At 44.4% G+C, this 16,614-nt stretch overlaps 2 protein-coding genes and 1 long non-coding RNA gene across 9 annotated transcripts in view; 2 read left to right on the forward strand and 1 right to left on the reverse strand.

Moving 5' to 3' along the window:
* ERMAP (erythroblast membrane associated protein (Scianna blood group)) overlaps window positions 1-7,738 on the forward strand; it is a 33,399-nt gene extending 25,661 nt beyond the window's left edge. The window contains exons 8-12 of one of the 3 annotated variants that reach the window (XM_010371847.2): window positions 1,674-1,694; window positions 2,795-2,815; window positions 2,914-2,940; window positions 3,031-3,057; window positions 5,281-7,738. In XM_010371847.2, coding sequence (XP_010370149.1) covers window positions 1,674-1,694; window positions 2,795-2,815; window positions 2,914-2,940; window positions 3,031-3,057; window positions 5,281-5,996 — 812 coding nt within the window. In that variant the 3' untranslated portion in view covers window positions 5,997-7,738. The remainder of the gene's footprint in view (window positions 1-1,673; window positions 1,695-2,794; window positions 2,816-2,913; window positions 2,941-3,030; window positions 3,058-5,280) is intronic. The other 2 variants (XM_030913063.1, XM_030913064.1) reach the window with 2 other exon arrangements.
* Window positions 4,677-16,614, reverse strand: part of LOC115892232 — a 56,611-nt gene continuing 44,673 nt past the window's right edge. The window contains exon 3 of the long non-coding RNA XR_004052120.1: window positions 4,677-4,776. This is a non-coding gene — a long non-coding RNA (uncharacterized LOC115892232). The remainder of the gene's footprint in view (window positions 4,777-16,614) is intronic.
* Window positions 9,255-15,179, forward strand: ZNF691 (zinc finger protein 691). Of its 5 annotated transcripts, none has more exons than XM_030913065.1 (4): window positions 9,255-9,339; window positions 11,991-12,113; window positions 12,262-12,439; window positions 13,643-15,179. In XM_030913065.1, exons 3-4 carry the CDS (start codon window positions 12,356-12,358, stop codon window positions 14,504-14,506), a joined length of 948 nt encoding a protein of 315 aa, XP_030768925.1. In that variant the 5' UTR covers window positions 9,255-9,339; window positions 11,991-12,113; window positions 12,262-12,355; the 3' UTR covers window positions 14,507-15,179. The 5 variants fall into 5 exon arrangements, with proteins under 5 accessions (XP_030768925.1, XP_010370152.1, XP_030768926.1 ...); XM_030913066.1 differs by having other exon boundaries at window positions 9,271-9,339; window positions 12,375-12,439; XM_010371849.2 differs by having other exon boundaries at window positions 9,271-9,339; window positions 11,991-12,439.

The raw sequence follows: 16,614 nt of genomic DNA on the forward strand, positions 1-16,614 counted from the left end.
ATAAGTGTATTATTATAATACTATACACACATGCAGACATATACCCTCCATTGATATTACTGGAATTTAGTTTGCAATGTCAAGGGGCTATGGAGCTGGTGGCAGTGGGTGAGGAGGTGTCCAGGTCAAAATTCATAGGCCTAGATTACCATAAACTCCCTTCATTAGCCTTTCCGCCAATCATTTTAAAAAGAAGTCTACTTATTATTGAAAAGTATATTAATGTGGTCATATGGGATGTATGGGAATTTCAAGAATCCACACAACCTTTGCATAGAGAGAGGTGGTATGATACAAAGGAAGGGTCGCAGGCTCTGGGGTCAGTGACACCTCAGATCATTGGTCTGCCACTTACTGGCCTTGAATAAGTCACTTTACTGCTCTGGGTTTTGGTTTCCTCATCATCAAAATGCGGATAACTTCCCCTTACCTGATTGTTTTCTGTGTTAAAACAGGCAACCTTAAAAAAAAAAAAGAAATCTGTCACAGTGCCTGGAACTCCTTTTCCTTATTGCCATTTTGTCTTCATTAATTGGACATTTACTGTGGGCCACTGAGGGTCAAAGTTGGACACCTTGTTGAAGTCTATCTGGGAAGACAAGTCACGGGCTCAGATGACTCCAGATTCAATTATTTCAGTGTCTCCTCTCTTCCCTCCTTACATCTCCTCCAACCCGGTACAAGTGTGGCGTGTATCTGGCAGACACTGGCTGTTCTGCTCAAGCGGGGAGGGAACAATGTGGGGTAAGGGCGAGGGCCTCCGACTCAGGAGTCAGACAGACTTCGATTGAATCCCACCCCCTTGGTCACTTACTAGTTGAAAGACCTTGGGCAAATTTTGTGTCCCTTTGAGCCTCAGACCACCCCCGTATAAAATGGCAATAATAATTCTAGGCACCTCACATTGTTGAGGATTGAGTGCCTACTTCAGTATAAGCACAGAAGACAGTAAGTGGAAGCTGTTAGTGGTGGAGATAGTGACAATAAACCATAAGCTACTTAGGAGCCGTGTCGTATTCGGCTGCATTTTTCCAATGCCTAATGCCTAATACATGCCTGGCCCTTAGCACGGGGACTGGTGGTGGACTCAGGATGTATAACTTCAATTGTCCGGCAGGGCCAATGCTGGGTAGGGGGAAATGTGGGTCACGTGGCCCTCCAGAGAAGCCGCAAGTCCTCCCCGAAAACATATGTCTCATACACATATGTCCCCAAATGCTCTGGGACCTCCAATCTGTGAAATTTATAACCTCAGGGGAGTTACTGTAGAGAATAATAAAGCCATATTAACAAGTTCATGCTAGGCCTTTGGCCAGTTTTACATTTAGATACCAGAAACGGTAGGCTATAAAAGGACAGCAGTGCATACACTCATGTACCAGTTACAAACATATAGAAACACTCATGCAGACAGCAGAAATGAAACCAGACAGATGAAAAGGAGGGGAAGGGGAAGGAGGAACCAAAGTCCCGGGCAGGCTGGGTCACTGGGGGAGTGTCACCAGCACCATCAGATTTCTGCGTCTGAACTCTGGGACACAGAGCTGGGACTAGGGACATAGAAGTGTCATCATCATTTTAATCTTCTGGGGTGGAGTGATGAGGCTTCCACAGCCGGAGGAAAAAGAGGCAGGATCTGATCACTTACTCCTCTCTCTCTTTCTGGTTTTTAGGAAAACTCCATAAAGCTCTCAGTAAGTTCTGCTCCTCATCCATGGCACAAGCTCCTTCTGCTGACACCTTTGCTTTAGGATGAGCATCTCAGTTTCACTTCCTGGGGCAGAAGGGAGGGGGTAAGGGTAATTCAAGCCATGGGGACTGGGGCTTTCTTGGCTCTTCAAAGTCTCTTTTCTCAAGTATTCTCTGCTCCTCTTTCCTACACAACTGTTATTTAGTCTTTAAATTGAAAAATGTTTCACCAAGAAGAGATAGATGCACCTCCCATAGGTGAAGCCATCTGGAAGTCCCTTTTATCACCCAGGCATGAAATTTCCTTAGATGGGGTCCAAGAGGACGGGATCCTCATTAAACTGAATATGTTGGAGCAGTACTTCTCCATCATTTCATGTGTGAGGACCTCTTTTTAGCATTAAAAAAAATCTGGCCAGGTGCAGTGGCTCACGCCTGTAATCCCAGCACTTTGGGAGGCCAAGGCAGGTGGATCACTTGAGGTCAGGAGTTAGAGACCAGCCTGACAACATGGTGAAACCCTGTCCCTATTAAAAATACAAAATTGGCTGAGTGTGGTGGTGCATGCCTGTAATCCCAGCTACTTGGGAGGCTGGGGCAGGAGAATCACTTGAACCCGGGAGGCAGGTTGCAGTGAGCCGAGATTGCACCATTGCATTCCAGTCTGAGCAACGAGAGCGAAACTCTGACTCAAAATAAAAATAAATCTGTAGACATGAGACATATCTATGCATTATTATATTGAGAAAATATACATGATCACAAAGTCCAATACTCAGTGATAGTCTTAAATGAAGCAATATTTCCTACAACATCTACATACATTTATGTTGTCATTACCTGTAGGTGTGAGATGTGTTATTTATTTAGCCTGCAGATAAGGTTTGGCTCACATAGGAATTTGCTGATCCTCTGCAGTATCTCTGGGGATACTCCCATGGTCCACAGCTGGGATCTATTGCTCTTGCAAACTCTTCTGGGGAAGTTCCAGGGTATGGCTATTGAGTATCTATCTGCTCGTGGTTGGGATGGGACTGTAGCATTATGGGAGGGCCTCTACATAGAGGCCCTCCTTCTGATTTGCCAAATTGTTTTCATTCTTTAGAGAAACTCCGGAGTGAACTGAGTAAGTTTCCCATGTTCTTATAACTTCCATACCAACTTATCTCCTGTTGCCCTAATATTTCCAGTGATAGCTCATTCCCCTTGTTTCTTCTTTCATAGAGCTGAAAAGAGCTGCAGCAAACTCAGGTGAGATGCACTTTCTCCACGTTTGGCCACCACCCTATGGGAGTTCTTAATGTCTCCAGTGTTTCAATGATCCCCTTTTCTCATTTTCAGGCTGGAGAAGAGCCCGCTTGCATTTTGGTAAGTTATACCAATCAAATAGATCCACATTTCAGAGTACATCCTCCTTATGGCTTTGTAACCTTGGATTTTGTTCCATTCCTCTGGAATGCATGTAATTTAAAATTTTTTAAATCAAATCTGTACAACTGCCTATCAAATTTAAAAAATCTTTGTGATCGATTTTAGGTTGTATTTAGATTTAGAAAGTATCCCCTCTTTTAGAGCACTGATAAATATTAGATTTGGTCTTAAGGGTTTTCTGTGATTTTTGAGATTTTTCCTATGTTTATCTGTTATTTGTATTTCTTCTTTGTGTGACTTTCTGTTCCTGTTCTATTTGGGCTATTTTTTGATTTGTGAGGACTCTTTCTAGATAAAGTATATTAGCTCTCTGTCATATTTGTCACCAATTATTTTTTCATTTGCATTTCCTTATAGTATTTTTCTGATGCATGAGTGTTTTATTTTTACGTAGTCAAATGCATTAATCTTTTCCTGTGTACATGCTTTCAGGTTTGGGAAGTCCTTCCTGTTCCACAACCAGATAAATAGCCACTGCTTCCATCTCTTTCTACACATACGCTTTTTCTTCTTTCTCTGCAGACCAATTTGCTTAGGGGTGGTGATTAAGATTCTCAGAGAAGAAGGGAATGGGTTGAGCAGATGCCCCAACAATATACATTATGAAAAGATTTGCACCTCTCTTTCAATTTATTCCTAAATAGTTTGCATTTTTTGTTGCTGTTCAGATGGGATCTGTTTTTTTCACTGCTTTGGGATCCTTATCAATTTTCTAGGCTTTTATCCTTCTCCTGTTCACACCATCTTCCTTTAGGCAGAGTACAACAAATTATGAGTTGGCCACTGGAAGGAACTCCAGGTCACCTTGGCTGGCATTCTGGGAATGTACAAACCCTTCTGTCTCACGTTTACAGTCTGGCTTATTGCCACCACCTCAACTGCGTATGGACTTAACTCTCCAACAAGAGCTTGTTTCCTGTATTTGGGAAAGGAAGGAGACTCACTGTGATGCTCATAATCCACAATTTTAAGGAAGAAGCTTTCTCTCTATATTAACATTTAAAAATAATAATTTAGTCCTACCTACTTGGGAGGCTGCAGTGGGAAGTTCATCTGAGGCCAGGAATTCAAGGCTGTAGTGTGTTATGATTGTATGCCCATGAATACCTACTGCATTCCATCCTGGGCAACATAGTGAGACCCTGCCTCAAATAAAATAAAATAAAATAAAATAAAATAAAATAAAATAAAGCAGATAAGTAATAATTTTAGGTGACAAAATGAACATCATGCACTCACTGTAGGAATGAGGCACTCTCTCATTAGTTCATCACGTCTGCGCAATAGCTCTACAACACAGGTTCTGTTACTATTTCCATTTTACAGATAAGGAAACTAAGGTTCAGAGATGAATAACAAGCCCAAGGTCACATAACTAGCATGTGGCAGAGCTGGGATTCAAACATGCTATGTGGCTACAGGACCTAACATCAAACCCTATATTTATCATCACACATTTGATTCTTTTGGAACATCAAAGACAAAGGTAGGGTCTTACTCTGTTTTCTGTTGCTATAACAGAATACCCGAGACTGGGTAATTTATCAAGGAATGAGGTTTATTTAGCTTATGGTTCTCGGGGCTGGATGGTCCAAGATTGGGCGACTGTATCTGGTGAAGGCCTTGTGCTACTTCATAGTATGTTGATAGTTGCTTCTGGAAAAACAGAAGGGCAAGTGAGTGCCTGCAAAAGCAGAGAGGAGACAAAGTGCCCTGACCTGCTTTATCACAATCCACTCTCCAGAGAAATAAACCCAGTCTTGTGAAAACTGTATTAATCCCTTTGTGAGGGACCCAAACACCTCCCGCTAAGCCCTACCTCTGAACACTGTAGCAATGAGGGATTAAGGTTCCAACACATGAACTTCTGAGGGACACACTTAAATCACAGCAGGTAGTTATTTCCTAAGGATTAAGGCAGCTTCACAGACCGATGAAGAAGAACTTTTTCTTCTATTACCTAGTAATCGACCAGGAGACCTGTTCTTTGAAAGAGAAAATTCTTTGATTCTAGTACACATGGTGGGAGCGGGAATCCATGAACTAAAATGGGCTAATGACAGTGATGGCAGACCTAAAGATTCCTTTTCCCTCCAAAGCTATCCCCAAATCCCTTAAGACCTAGGCTTCCAAGTCTCACCTGTCTACGTCTCTTTGCAGTGGCAGTGACCCTGGACCCAGAAACAGCACATCCCAAACTCATCCTTTCTGAGGACCAAAGATGTGTAAGGCTTGGAGACAGAAGGCAGCCTGTACCTGATAACCCCCAGAGATTTGATTTCGTCGTCAGCATCCTAGGCTCTGAGTACTTCACGACTGGCTGCCACTACTGGGAGGTGTATGTGGGACACAAGACCAAATGGATTCTTGGGGTATGCAGTGAGTCAGTGAGCAGGAAGGGGAAGGTTACTGCCTCACCTGCCAATGGACACTGGCTTCTGCGACAGAGTCATGGGAATGAGTATGAAGCTCTTACATCGCCGCAGACCTCCTTCCGCCTTAAAGAGCCTCCACGGTGTGTGGGGATTTTCTTGGACTATGAAGCAGGAGTCATCTCTTTCTATAATGTGACCAACAAGTCCCACATCTTTACTTTCACCCACAGTTTCTCTGGCCCCCTTCGCCCTTTCTTTGAACCTTGCCTTCATGATGGAGGAAAAAACACAGCACCTCTAGTCATTTGTTCAGAACTACACAAATCAGAGGAATCAATTGTCCCCAAGCCAGAAGGGAAAGGCCATGCTAATGGAGATGTGTCCCTGAAGGTGAACTCTTCCTTACTACCCCCGAAGGGCCCAGAGCTGAAGGATATAATCCTGTCCTTGCCCTCTGACCTTGGCCCAGCCCTTCAGGGGCTCAAGGTTCCTTCTTTTTAGGGATATGCCACATTATCTGCTCCTATCACCATCCAGCCCAGCACCCTGGACTTCAGTTGCCTGGTCCAACCCCGTGATTCTGGAACGTCTCTTCTCCTTAACCCAATCCAGATCCTTTTGTGGTTTCTATTTGTAACACTTTTCTCCCAGAACTCAGTTCTGAAGCTTGCCTTTCTTCTAAGGAATTGAAGTTCCCAGTGACCTGAAGGGAGGATTCCTGGAAACCAATCAGTTTAGGTGTAGGTGGAGATGTTGAATATGTGTTACCAAGATATAGCACAGGTTCAGGGGAAAGAGTTCTCTACTCCAGGGGTTATTTAGAAGACACTTTCTCTGCCTCATCCTGCCCTCAAGCTTTAGTCAAGAAGTTATGGCCCCCAGTCCCTGACTTCTTATCCCATCAAGGGCTGCTTTTCTCTCTTTCTCTCTCTCAGTTCTGGCCTCTGGCCCCCAAAGTCAGCTTTCTAAAAGCAAGCATGTTTTAGACCACTCACTCTTTCCCTCTTTCTTCAGGAATGAGTTGGGAGAGGAGTAAAACACATCCTTTTCTACTCTCTTGATGCTGTTTACAACGTAGTTTGGTGATATCCAGAGCTAATGTACATGCTTTCAAAAGCTAATCTTCCTGTTGATGATAACTAGGTACAGGGACTTTAAACACAGTTGCTATAATCCTGAAAAGCCTCAGGAGCAATCAGGTTACTGGCAAGCACAGCTGCAGAGAGTTCAGCTGTGTATTGCCCTCTGACTTTGGCCCAGACCTTCAGAGGCTCAGTCTGTTGAGTCTGTTGTGACTGTCTTATGAATCAATCTGTTGTGCCAGCCCTTTCTGAGATTCAGAGAGGCCCAGCTAGAAAAAGTGGCAGTTTTAACCACCAACGTAGAAGCTTTCTTTTTCCCCACAAGACCATTGTACTGGAATACGTGACTGTGTAGCAAACAGCCTCTTAGGTTGGAGAGTATTGACTTCAAATAGGAAGTTGGTAGACTAGGTGTGAGGATGAAATAATGACCTTGATTTTTGGGTGTGTATTGCAGAAGCCTAGTCACTTTCAAGTCACACCACATAATGAGATCTGGCCTAATCGTGGAGATGTTGGTTATCAGTTTGCAGATGAATACACAGTTCTATCCAACAGAAACTGTATCTTTCTGTTTGTCAGAAGTTCTCTATTAGTTCCTGTATTAGTCAAGGTTTTCCAGAGAAACAGAATCAATACATATTGGGGCGGGGGGTGGTGGTTATTATAAGGAATTGGCTCACATGATTATGGAGGCAGTTAAATCCCAAGATCTGCAGGGTAAGTCAGCAAGATGGAGTCCCATGAGAGCTGATGGTTTAGTTCCAGTCTGATGGCAGCAGGCTTGACACCAAGGAACAGCTGATGTTTAATTCAAGTCTGAAGGCAGGGGGAAAAAGCTGATGGCCCTGTCCAAAGGCTATTAGGCAGGAAGAATTCTCTTAGTCAGGGCAGAGTTAGCTCTTTTGTTCTATTCAGGCCTTTAACTGATTCCATGAGGCCCACCCACATTTGGGAGGACAGTCAGCATTACTCAGTCTACTGATTTGAATGTTAATGTCATTGAGAAACACCCTCACAGGAACACTCAGAATAATGTTTGACCAAGTAACTGGGCATCTTGTGACCCAGTTAAGTTGATACATAAGATTAACTATCACAGTGACTCAGTGGAATTGTTTGCTTTTGTACAGTTTTAAAATAAAAGTTTGGTATTTGTGTTTTGGTATGCTGTTATTTTCATTGCGAATGAAGAGTTGTGGGGAAGGTAAGAGATTGGTTTTCAAAGAGCTTTGAGTCCCCCAAGGCAAGGTTTAGCCACCATTCATACTAAAGCCATAGTTTTATTCCCGAGTCTGCTCTCTAGTATTTTATTTTATCAATTTATAAACAAATAGTGTTCATCAGGTACACATATTTCACTCACCCATATTCAGTTCCAAACATGCGTTCCTGAATATCCCAATCTTAAAACTAACTCACATTGTCAGCTTGTGGAGGCAGAATACTTACATACATACATATACACATGTATATATGTATGTGGATATATACATATTATATCGGTGCATATGTATATAACATGTATGCATGTGTATATGTATGCATATATACACATATGTATGTATACATATTCACATACACGCATGTATATACACATATGTATATATTAATGTATATGTGTATTATACATGTATATATGTATATACATATCAGTCTACTGATTTGAATGTTAATGTCATCAAGAAATAACCTCAATATATGTATTATACATACATATAACCTTACAACTATATACAACATATATACATATATATGTATGTGTATATGCATACACACATACACATGCATGAGTATATATGTATGTATATAAAATATCCTTACAGTGATTCTGCCAGGGATTTTATGGGGGAGGAAGTTGGTACTCCAAATGGCTAGGTGGTAGAGCGGGGTTTTATACTTGATTTATCTAGCTCTGAAGGCAATGCTCCTTGTTCTTTGCACTGAAACATTGTGCAGCTATGAGAAGCCTGTAGTTAGTTTACGTATTCCATTAGCCTTTTATTATTTTAAAAAATAAAACCTGAAAAAAATGAAATAGGCCTGGATACTTTGGTGATCTTGTTGTGTCTGGATTGATGAATAAGTGTCCGGCTTAATTAGGGATGCATGCAGAGCCCAGGAAAATCCCTACTCAGGGACGCTGGGAGACCTGGAGGTTGCTCCTTGGACAGGGTACTTTTCGCTTCTCCGATAAGGAGAATGGGTTATTTTATCTTTAAACTCCCTTCCAGCTCTACCCTCCTTTGATTTTAAGTTATTAAACCTTGAGTGAGGTGCCATACTCTTGGCTTCGTTGGATGTTTACAGGACGGTCAAGGGTTACCAACTCAAAGTAAAGAAGGAACTCTGAGTACGTGCCCCCTTGGAGGTTGTGTAGGTTAGCTATACAGATTCTACAACTTCCCAGACGAGTGGCCCTGAGACTTGGGGTTGAACGCGCGAGTACGGAAGGAAATCCCACCTTAGGACGGAACCCAATCTTTTCAGCTCCGTTCTAAACTTCGCAAGTTTTCTCCGAGTCTACGCGCTTCCTTAGGACTACAACTCCCAGCATGCCACGCCGGAGATCAAAGCTTATTGGCGGTCCCGCCAGGTCGCTTGCGTTGTGGCAGTTATAGTAGCCAATGGAAATAAAGGATTAGCTTAAGAAACCAATCCTGGAGTAGTAGGGCGGATCCTTCCTGGGTTCCGGCTCCGGCCCCAGCACCTTCCCTTGCCTACAGAGGCGGTGCTGTACCTGACCGAGCGGCGGGAGTGAGGTGGGTCCGGGTTGGGCCCGAGGTCGCGGGGGGAGGTGGACACGACCTCGCGGGAAACTCTGTACACGGCCACTTCACTCTCACCGAGGAGGTGGGGGCTGCTGCTTTGCTCCCTGAACCGAGTGGGAAGCCAAGGGGCCTTGTGGTCCCTCCGCCCCGACCCTCGGCCCTGGTCCCCGGCCGACGCAGCCAGGTGGCTGTCCCCACCCTATTCCCCGGCCCTTCTGTTGGGTTTGAGTATACGGCACTCTTGCCACTGACCATACGTTTAGGGTCAGCCCTTCCTCCTCTCCCACCCCTCCGGCCCCAAGCCCGCCGGCAATCTCTGAAACCAGCTGTTGTCCCCTTGGGCCTCCGCCACTGGCTTCTCCCCGCCCCGCAACACACAACCCAGCCTCTTGGATCCTGGCCCTATGACACTTCTGGCAGTCTTTGCTCCCTCTTCCCTGACCATCTCCTGCGACCCTCTGACTTCCTTGGTCCTCCTCTATCTTTCACCCGTTATCTAGCTTCCCTGTACAATTACCCTGTTCGTCAACACTTTGCCCTTGGTCTTTCATAGCTCCTCTCTCCCCTTCCTCCCCACAGCCCTTGACTTGGCCCCAAAGACCTGTAACTTTGGCCCTCCATACTGCACTATGGCTTGGCCCCTTCCCTTTAACCTAGCCCCTTCACAGTCATCATCTGTGATCACTAGCCCGTCTTCTTGGCTCTTAATTCTTAGACCTGGCCCCTTCTCCACTTCTCAGCCCCTTCCACCTATGCTTCTCCCTGTGCAGCTGAGCCCCCAGGAAGACAAAGCCCAATAGACCCCTTTTCCCCTAAAATCTCTGCAGTGTGATGTGAAAGTGCCTCTGTACTTCAGCTTCACTCTCTTCTCAGTAGGTTATTGGCTCTCTATCTCTGCAAGTCCCAGTCTTACCCATCCTGCAAATCTTAGGTCAAATACCTACTCTTCCATGAAACTGCTCAACCCTGATCTCATCAGGGAGATACACCTGTGTCATGTGAACTTCAGCGGTACTGTTTTTATTTATTTCCTTCCTTCCCGTCTTCTCTCCTTTTTTCCTTCAGTACTGGTATAATGGTTAAAAGCACTGGCTTTGAAGTGATGGGCATAGGCCCCAGTTCTGCCACTTATTTGCTGTGGGCCCTTGGGCAAGGTACTTAATTTCTCTGAGCCTCAGCTTTCTCATCTCTAAAATAAGGATGATGTGAAGTGAAATTAGATGATTCATGTATGGTGCTTAGTCCACAGCTTAGCACTTGATATGAGCTTTGAAAAATGTTAATAATGTGCCAGTGCTGTGTTAGACACTAAGGAGTGGGTACAAAGGTGACTAAGGCCCAGTTGCTGCCCCTGTCCCCTGAACTTAACCTTCTGCATTGTAAGACAATTTCTGGAGTTCATGGTCTGTTTCACTACACTGTATCACAAACTGTGAGTGGTAATCATAATCCTAAATCCTTTTGCTCTTACATTGACCTAGCATCCAGCCCTGGGTAGAGCTGGAGCTTGGTAAATTATAGGTTCTCAGAATAGCAATTTTGGAATGGAGGCCGAATAGCTCATTGCATAGAGATACTGTAGCCGTGGGTCAGATGGGAGCAGGGCAGGGGGTGGGGGATGGGATGGTGGTGTGAATTAAGATCACATTCTGTCACTTACACATTCAAAGACATTTGAGCACCCAACTTTATGCTGCAGAAGGAGATTACTAATATGACCCAGTCCCTTTCCTCAAGTTGCTTATAAACTGCTAGTAGAAACAGACATGTAAAGTAGGTAATTGCAAACCACTATAAGGCAAGCACAAGATTCTGTGAGTGCATAAAGGAGAAAGTAGGCAGGAAACAGGAGATTGCTGAGGAAAAGTGGGTGAGAATAGACACAAGTAACCATGAACTGGGTTCTGAAGACAGAGCTGGTGTTTTATTCAACTCATTCAACAAATACTTATGAAGGATCTACTGTATATGGCTGCCACTACTCTAGGAGTTTTGGTTACATTGGTAAATTGAAAAAAAAAAAAACACCCCCAAAAAAACACAAAGGCACCAGCTCTCATGGAACTTATGTTTTAGGGAAGCAGACAATAAATAATTGACGTAAAGAAAATGTCAGAAGGTAAGATGTGCTATGGGGCGGGGGGACTGGGAGTGTGGGAGTGACTTTAATTTTTTAAAGGATGGTCAGGAAACTGTCTAAGTATCACGGAATAGTTTCTCATGTTTACTTGCATTTTTGGAAGTAAAGCAAGTCAATTATTTTTCATATTGATTATCTAAATTCTTCAAGGAACACTAACAGGGATTAGTAAATTACAGCTCACTTCCTGTTGTTTTAAATAAAGTTTTATTGGAACACAGCCACACTTACTCCTTTATGTCTTATATATGGCTGCTTTAATGATTCATGATACAGTGGCAGAACTGAATAGTTACAGCAGATATCCCATGGCCATAAATATTTACTAAATATTATCTGGCCCTTTACAGAAAAAGCTTGTCAATCTCTGGTTCTTAAAGAGTTGAGGATCTGTCTGTATTTCATATTTTAGAAGGTTATATACAGTTTTATGCTATTTTTAAGTTAAAAGTTTTTTCTTAATGAGATCGTTTAAAAGATCTTTTTCTTGTGTTCTTCACAGGGCCTGGATATAGTGTCTTCAACAGTTGTAACAGCAGCTGCTATTTGCTGATTGACAGCATGTGTCACACACTCTGCTGAGTATTACAGGCATTTTTTTCTAATACAGAGTCTTGTAGTGTGGGTAGGTATCACAATTTTAGTGATGAGGGAGTTTAAGCTCAGAGTGGTTGAATAATTTGCAGAGAGTAGTAAAGTTAGTATGTGTCACAGTTGTAATCCAGCCCTAAATGTAGTCAGTACCTCTTTCTTCATTCTGTGTTTTTTTCCAGAAATACTTGCAGACTTGAAGGAATTATCAGTCTTTCATTTTCTATCATCAGTGTCCTGTGATAGTTTGTGCTTCCCTCCCTCATCCCTTTGTTCATGTCACTCTGTTCACCAGCCCACTCTGCTGAAATGTCGTTATTTCTTCAAGGCCTGGAGGAAATGCTATCACTCTCATCAGAGGTACTTTTCACCCCAACTCTTTCCCTGTCCTTGGCTGTAGGAACCTAAAGGAGTCTGTGCAGCTTAGCACACATTTACTGATGTTTGCACAAATCAAGGCCTGTGCTGGGCACTCTTATGTGTTTAGTTTTGGGGTGGGGTGTGGGGAGTGTGGTTTGTGTGTCTGTGTTTATCTTTGTGTGTACTTGGTATGTGAGTGTGTGCTTGTGTGTGGTGTGTGGGTATATGTGTGTAGACATATATGTAACTATATATGTGTGTGGCTGTGGTATGTGGCTATATGTTGTGTGTATGTAGTGTGTATGTGTGTGGTGTGATAATGTATGGTTGTGTGTGGTGTGTAGGTGTGTGGTGTGTAGTGTGGCTGTTGTGTGTGTGGTATGAGAATGTAAGTGTGTCTAGTATGTGAGTATGACTGTGTCACATGAGAATGTGGCTTTGTATATGATGTGAGTGTGTATGTGTGATTCTGCTTGCTTGTGTGCGTGCATGCGTGTGGGGGGGCCAGTGGGTGGGGCTTTGTGTGGTGTTTGAGAATGTAGTGGAGGGCACTGACTGATCAGAAGAAACACAGCCCAGGCCCCACAGTAGGTCCTGGAGGTCCCAGGTATTAACCCAGATGTTTACTTGCTAGATTCTGCTGTGGTCTGGAGAGGGGTAGAGTGGCAGAAATCTCAAGAAAAGCCAAAGCTGGGCCTTGTCACCTAGGAGAGCCTCAAGATTTAGAGGTTTTGTTTTGTTCATTTTGAAGTCTGGCAAATAGATGGATACTTATAAGGAAGACTTTTCAAAAAGGATTAAACATAAAAAGAGTTACAGTTAACTTATAGTTAGGCAGAAAAATTGCACTTATCCCAAAATGAAAGCTCTTTTACTTGCCCATGAATTATAGTCTGGATTGTCATTGCTTAGTGGTATCAAGAAGAGTAACATTATTCAAATGGCACAAATATCATCTGGTGGTGGTGAACAAAGCTGGTGCCTTCTTTTTGCTCTGGTGGGTAGCTTTAAATATCTCTAAAAGTTTGTCACTTAAAAGGTAGCAAGTAAAGGTGTTCTATCCAAGTATTCCAGTTGATTGAAGTTATTTCTAATGGATGGTCCCATGGGGAAGGTGTATACCCTTCAAACTGAACAAAAGATTCCCTATGATCTGGCCCAACCCAAAGAATAAAGGTGTTGGCCATTTGTGTTCATTCTCAGGGTTCAGAGATGGGCAGTGAGAAGGAGCAGAGTCCAGAACCACACCTGCCTGAGGAAGGGGAAGGGGGTAAGCCTTGGAGAGTGGATGACTCAGAGGGTTCTTGGAGCCCACCTGGGGAGAAGGAGCATGGGCAAGAGAGCCTGTTGGATGAACTGCAAGAAACTCATCCAAAAAAACCGTGGCAGAAAGTCACTGTCCCGGCTCGAGAGCCAGGGGATCCCATTGCTCATCCAAGGCATGAGGCAGATGAGAAGCCCTTTATATGTGCCCAGTGTGGCAAAACCTTCAATAATACCTCCAACCTGAGAACACACCAGCGGATCCACACTGGTGAGAAGCCTTACAAGTGTTCTGAATGTGGCAAGAGCTTCTCGAGAAGCTCCAACCGCATCCGGCACGAGCGGATCCACCTGGAAGAGAAACACTACAAATGCCCCAAGTGTCAGGAGAGCTTTCGGCGGCGCTCAGACCTCACCACACACCAGCAAGATCACCTAGGCAAGCGGCCATACCGCTGTGACATCTGTGGCAAGAGCTTCAGCCAGAGCGCCACACTAGCTGTGCATCACCGGACCCACCTGGAGCCAGCGCCCTACATCTGCTGTGAGTGTGGGAAGAGCTTCAGCAACAGCTCCAGCTTTGGCGTGCATCACCGCACCCACACAGGTGAGAGACCTTATGAGTGCACTGAGTGTGGGCGGACCTTCAGCGATATCTCTAACTTTGGAGCTCACCAGAGGACCCACAGAGGAGAGAAGCCTTACCGGTGCACTGTGTGTGGGAAACACTTCTCCCGGAGCTCGAATCTCATCCGCCACCAGAAAACTCACTTGGGCGAGCAGGCTGGGAAAGATTCCAGCTGAAGGAGAGCCCCATTTAGAGTGAGGGAGAGAGAGTGAGAGACCCCAACCTATTGGAGGAAGATCTTTAGCATCTGCTGCTGCTACCCGGACCTCAAGCCCTTCATCCCACTTTGGAAAATGGTTTTGTATTGCCTCTGAAGTCAGGATCTCAGGAAGTCCTGATAAGGGACTCTGGAGTAAAAACCCTTGCCTCTTTCCAGGCCAATTTCTCGTGCTGAAAAGTCAGAGGACCCAGTCTTGGCTTCACTTTCTTGGGGTGAAAGAGAAATAGGGTAGGCTCAGAACATGCTCGTGTCATTAAGGCAGCAGTCCCCTGGCCTTTGAGGAAGTACCTATGAGATGGGTGTCACTATCTGAAGGTTCTCCAAATTGTCTGTGAACTTGCTTAGGTAGGAGTGCACTGCAGTGTCCTGCTAGTTCCCACCTATTGTGCCCCAACTTTGCTTCTAGATCTCTGGGCTGGGAGGAGTGACTTTCTCAATGGAAGGGGCCTCCTTGGTCTGGAGAAGAGATCTGAGGTCCTGCCTTAGAAATGAAAGGGAAACCCTCAGGGAGCCATGACCCAGGGACCTTCACACTCCCCGATGTTTGTTACTTGTTATCCCTCCCCCAACCTCCCCAACCTGCCTCTGTTTTCCCCAGAGTGATTAGCAGTAAAACCCTTCAATGAAAAGGACCCGTGTACTTCTTTGGGGAAGTGGGGAGCTGGGGAGATTGTCCCACTGAACCCACTCTGGAAGGGAGTTGAATTCTAAGATGAGTAGATGCTCTGGAAAGCAAAAGAAAGCCGACTGAGTTTCTGGGGCCTTTGAGGAGAAGGGGGAAAGGAAAGGAACTAACATTAATTGAGCATCCACTACATGCAATTGATTCCATCAGTCACATTTACATTCTTTATCTCATGTAGTTGTCACAGCAACCCTCAAAGGAATAAGAAGAGGACATGGAAGTGAGTAAAGATAAAGTCACTTGCTGTGAAGTCATAACAGCAAGTATGTTGTGGAGCAGAGTTCAAACTTGGGCCTCCCTGACTGTCAGCTGTTGCTGTTTTCACCAGATTGACCTTTTAGCTTCTGAAGGAGGAGCCACTTAGGAGACTTGCCTGGAGGTAGGAGCCAGTGTGGCCTCTTAATATGGCTTTGGACCATTTGCTCTGTGGCAAGTCAGTACCGAGCATGAGAACCTTTTCAACTTTATTTTGAGGTCAACTTTATTTTATCTTGAGACAGGATCTTGCTCTGTCACCTGGGCTGGAGTGCAGTGGTGTGATGACAGCTCACTGCAGCCTTGATCTCCTGGGCTCAAGTGATCCTCCCACCTCAGTGTCCCTAGTAGCTGGGACTGCAGGTGCACACCACCACACCTGGCCCTCAATGTTATTGATTGAGCACTTACTCTGTGACTAGGAAGAATGGCAGTGACAGGGAGTAGGGGGTGAAGGGTGGGATAAGGTGAGAGAAATCTTAAAACCCATAATGAGAGTCTTTGCTTTTAGTAGCAATAGTTTAGTCCCCAAGGCTGAAACAGCTTAGCACAGATTATGTCTGGTTTCCTGTCCTCCTGGTTTAGGCCTGGCTCCACATGGCAGATTTCAGTGTTTTCTACATCGAAGTTTAGTGTTCACCCAATTTTCCTCTAACAAATACAAAAGAACCCTTCCTCTAACAAATACAAAAGACCTCTGTCTACCTCTCTTGTGAATCTGGGGCCCTACTCTTCCAGAGTGAGGGGTCCTCTTCAGTTGTAGCCAGTTGGCAGAGTGTGATTCTGGCACTAGGCTTGGAACTGACATCACCCATAATCTTGCCTAACATGGGGACCCTGCCGTTCACCAGGAAGAGATGTGCTAGGAACTTTACACTCATTGAATTCTCACAGCAACTAACAGTGACCTGCATTTGCCATATGTAGAACTAGGCTGATGGAGAAAGTGACTTGCCCAAGGTTACAGAGCAAGTAAATGCAGAGTGTAGGACCTGAACTGCTGCCCAAATTCAAGTCCTGTATTTTGTCCAACTATAAAAGACTTCCCAAATGATTCCTTTATATTTATAGGGTACTTTATTGTTTACCAAGCACTTTTATTTCATACGCATTTTCCGATTCCT

Source organism: Rhinopithecus roxellana, chromosome 12 (assembly GCF_007565055.1).
Source record: "Rhinopithecus roxellana isolate Shanxi Qingling chromosome 12, ASM756505v1, whole genome shotgun sequence".
Taxonomy (NCBI): Eukaryota; Metazoa; Chordata; class Mammalia; order Primates; family Cercopithecidae; genus Rhinopithecus; species Rhinopithecus roxellana.

What these genes read in the sequence shown, in the direction of transcription:
- ZNF691 (XM_030913065.1), top strand. Translation starts at nt 12,356, where the DNA reads ATGTCACTCTGTTCACCAGCCCACTCTGCTGAAATGTCGTTATTTCTT. An exon ending in TGCTATCACTCTCATCAGAG is followed by an intron (nt 12,440 to 13,642) that starts GTACTTTTCACC and finishes GTTCATTCTCAG; the next exon opens with GGTTCAGAGATGGGCAGTGA.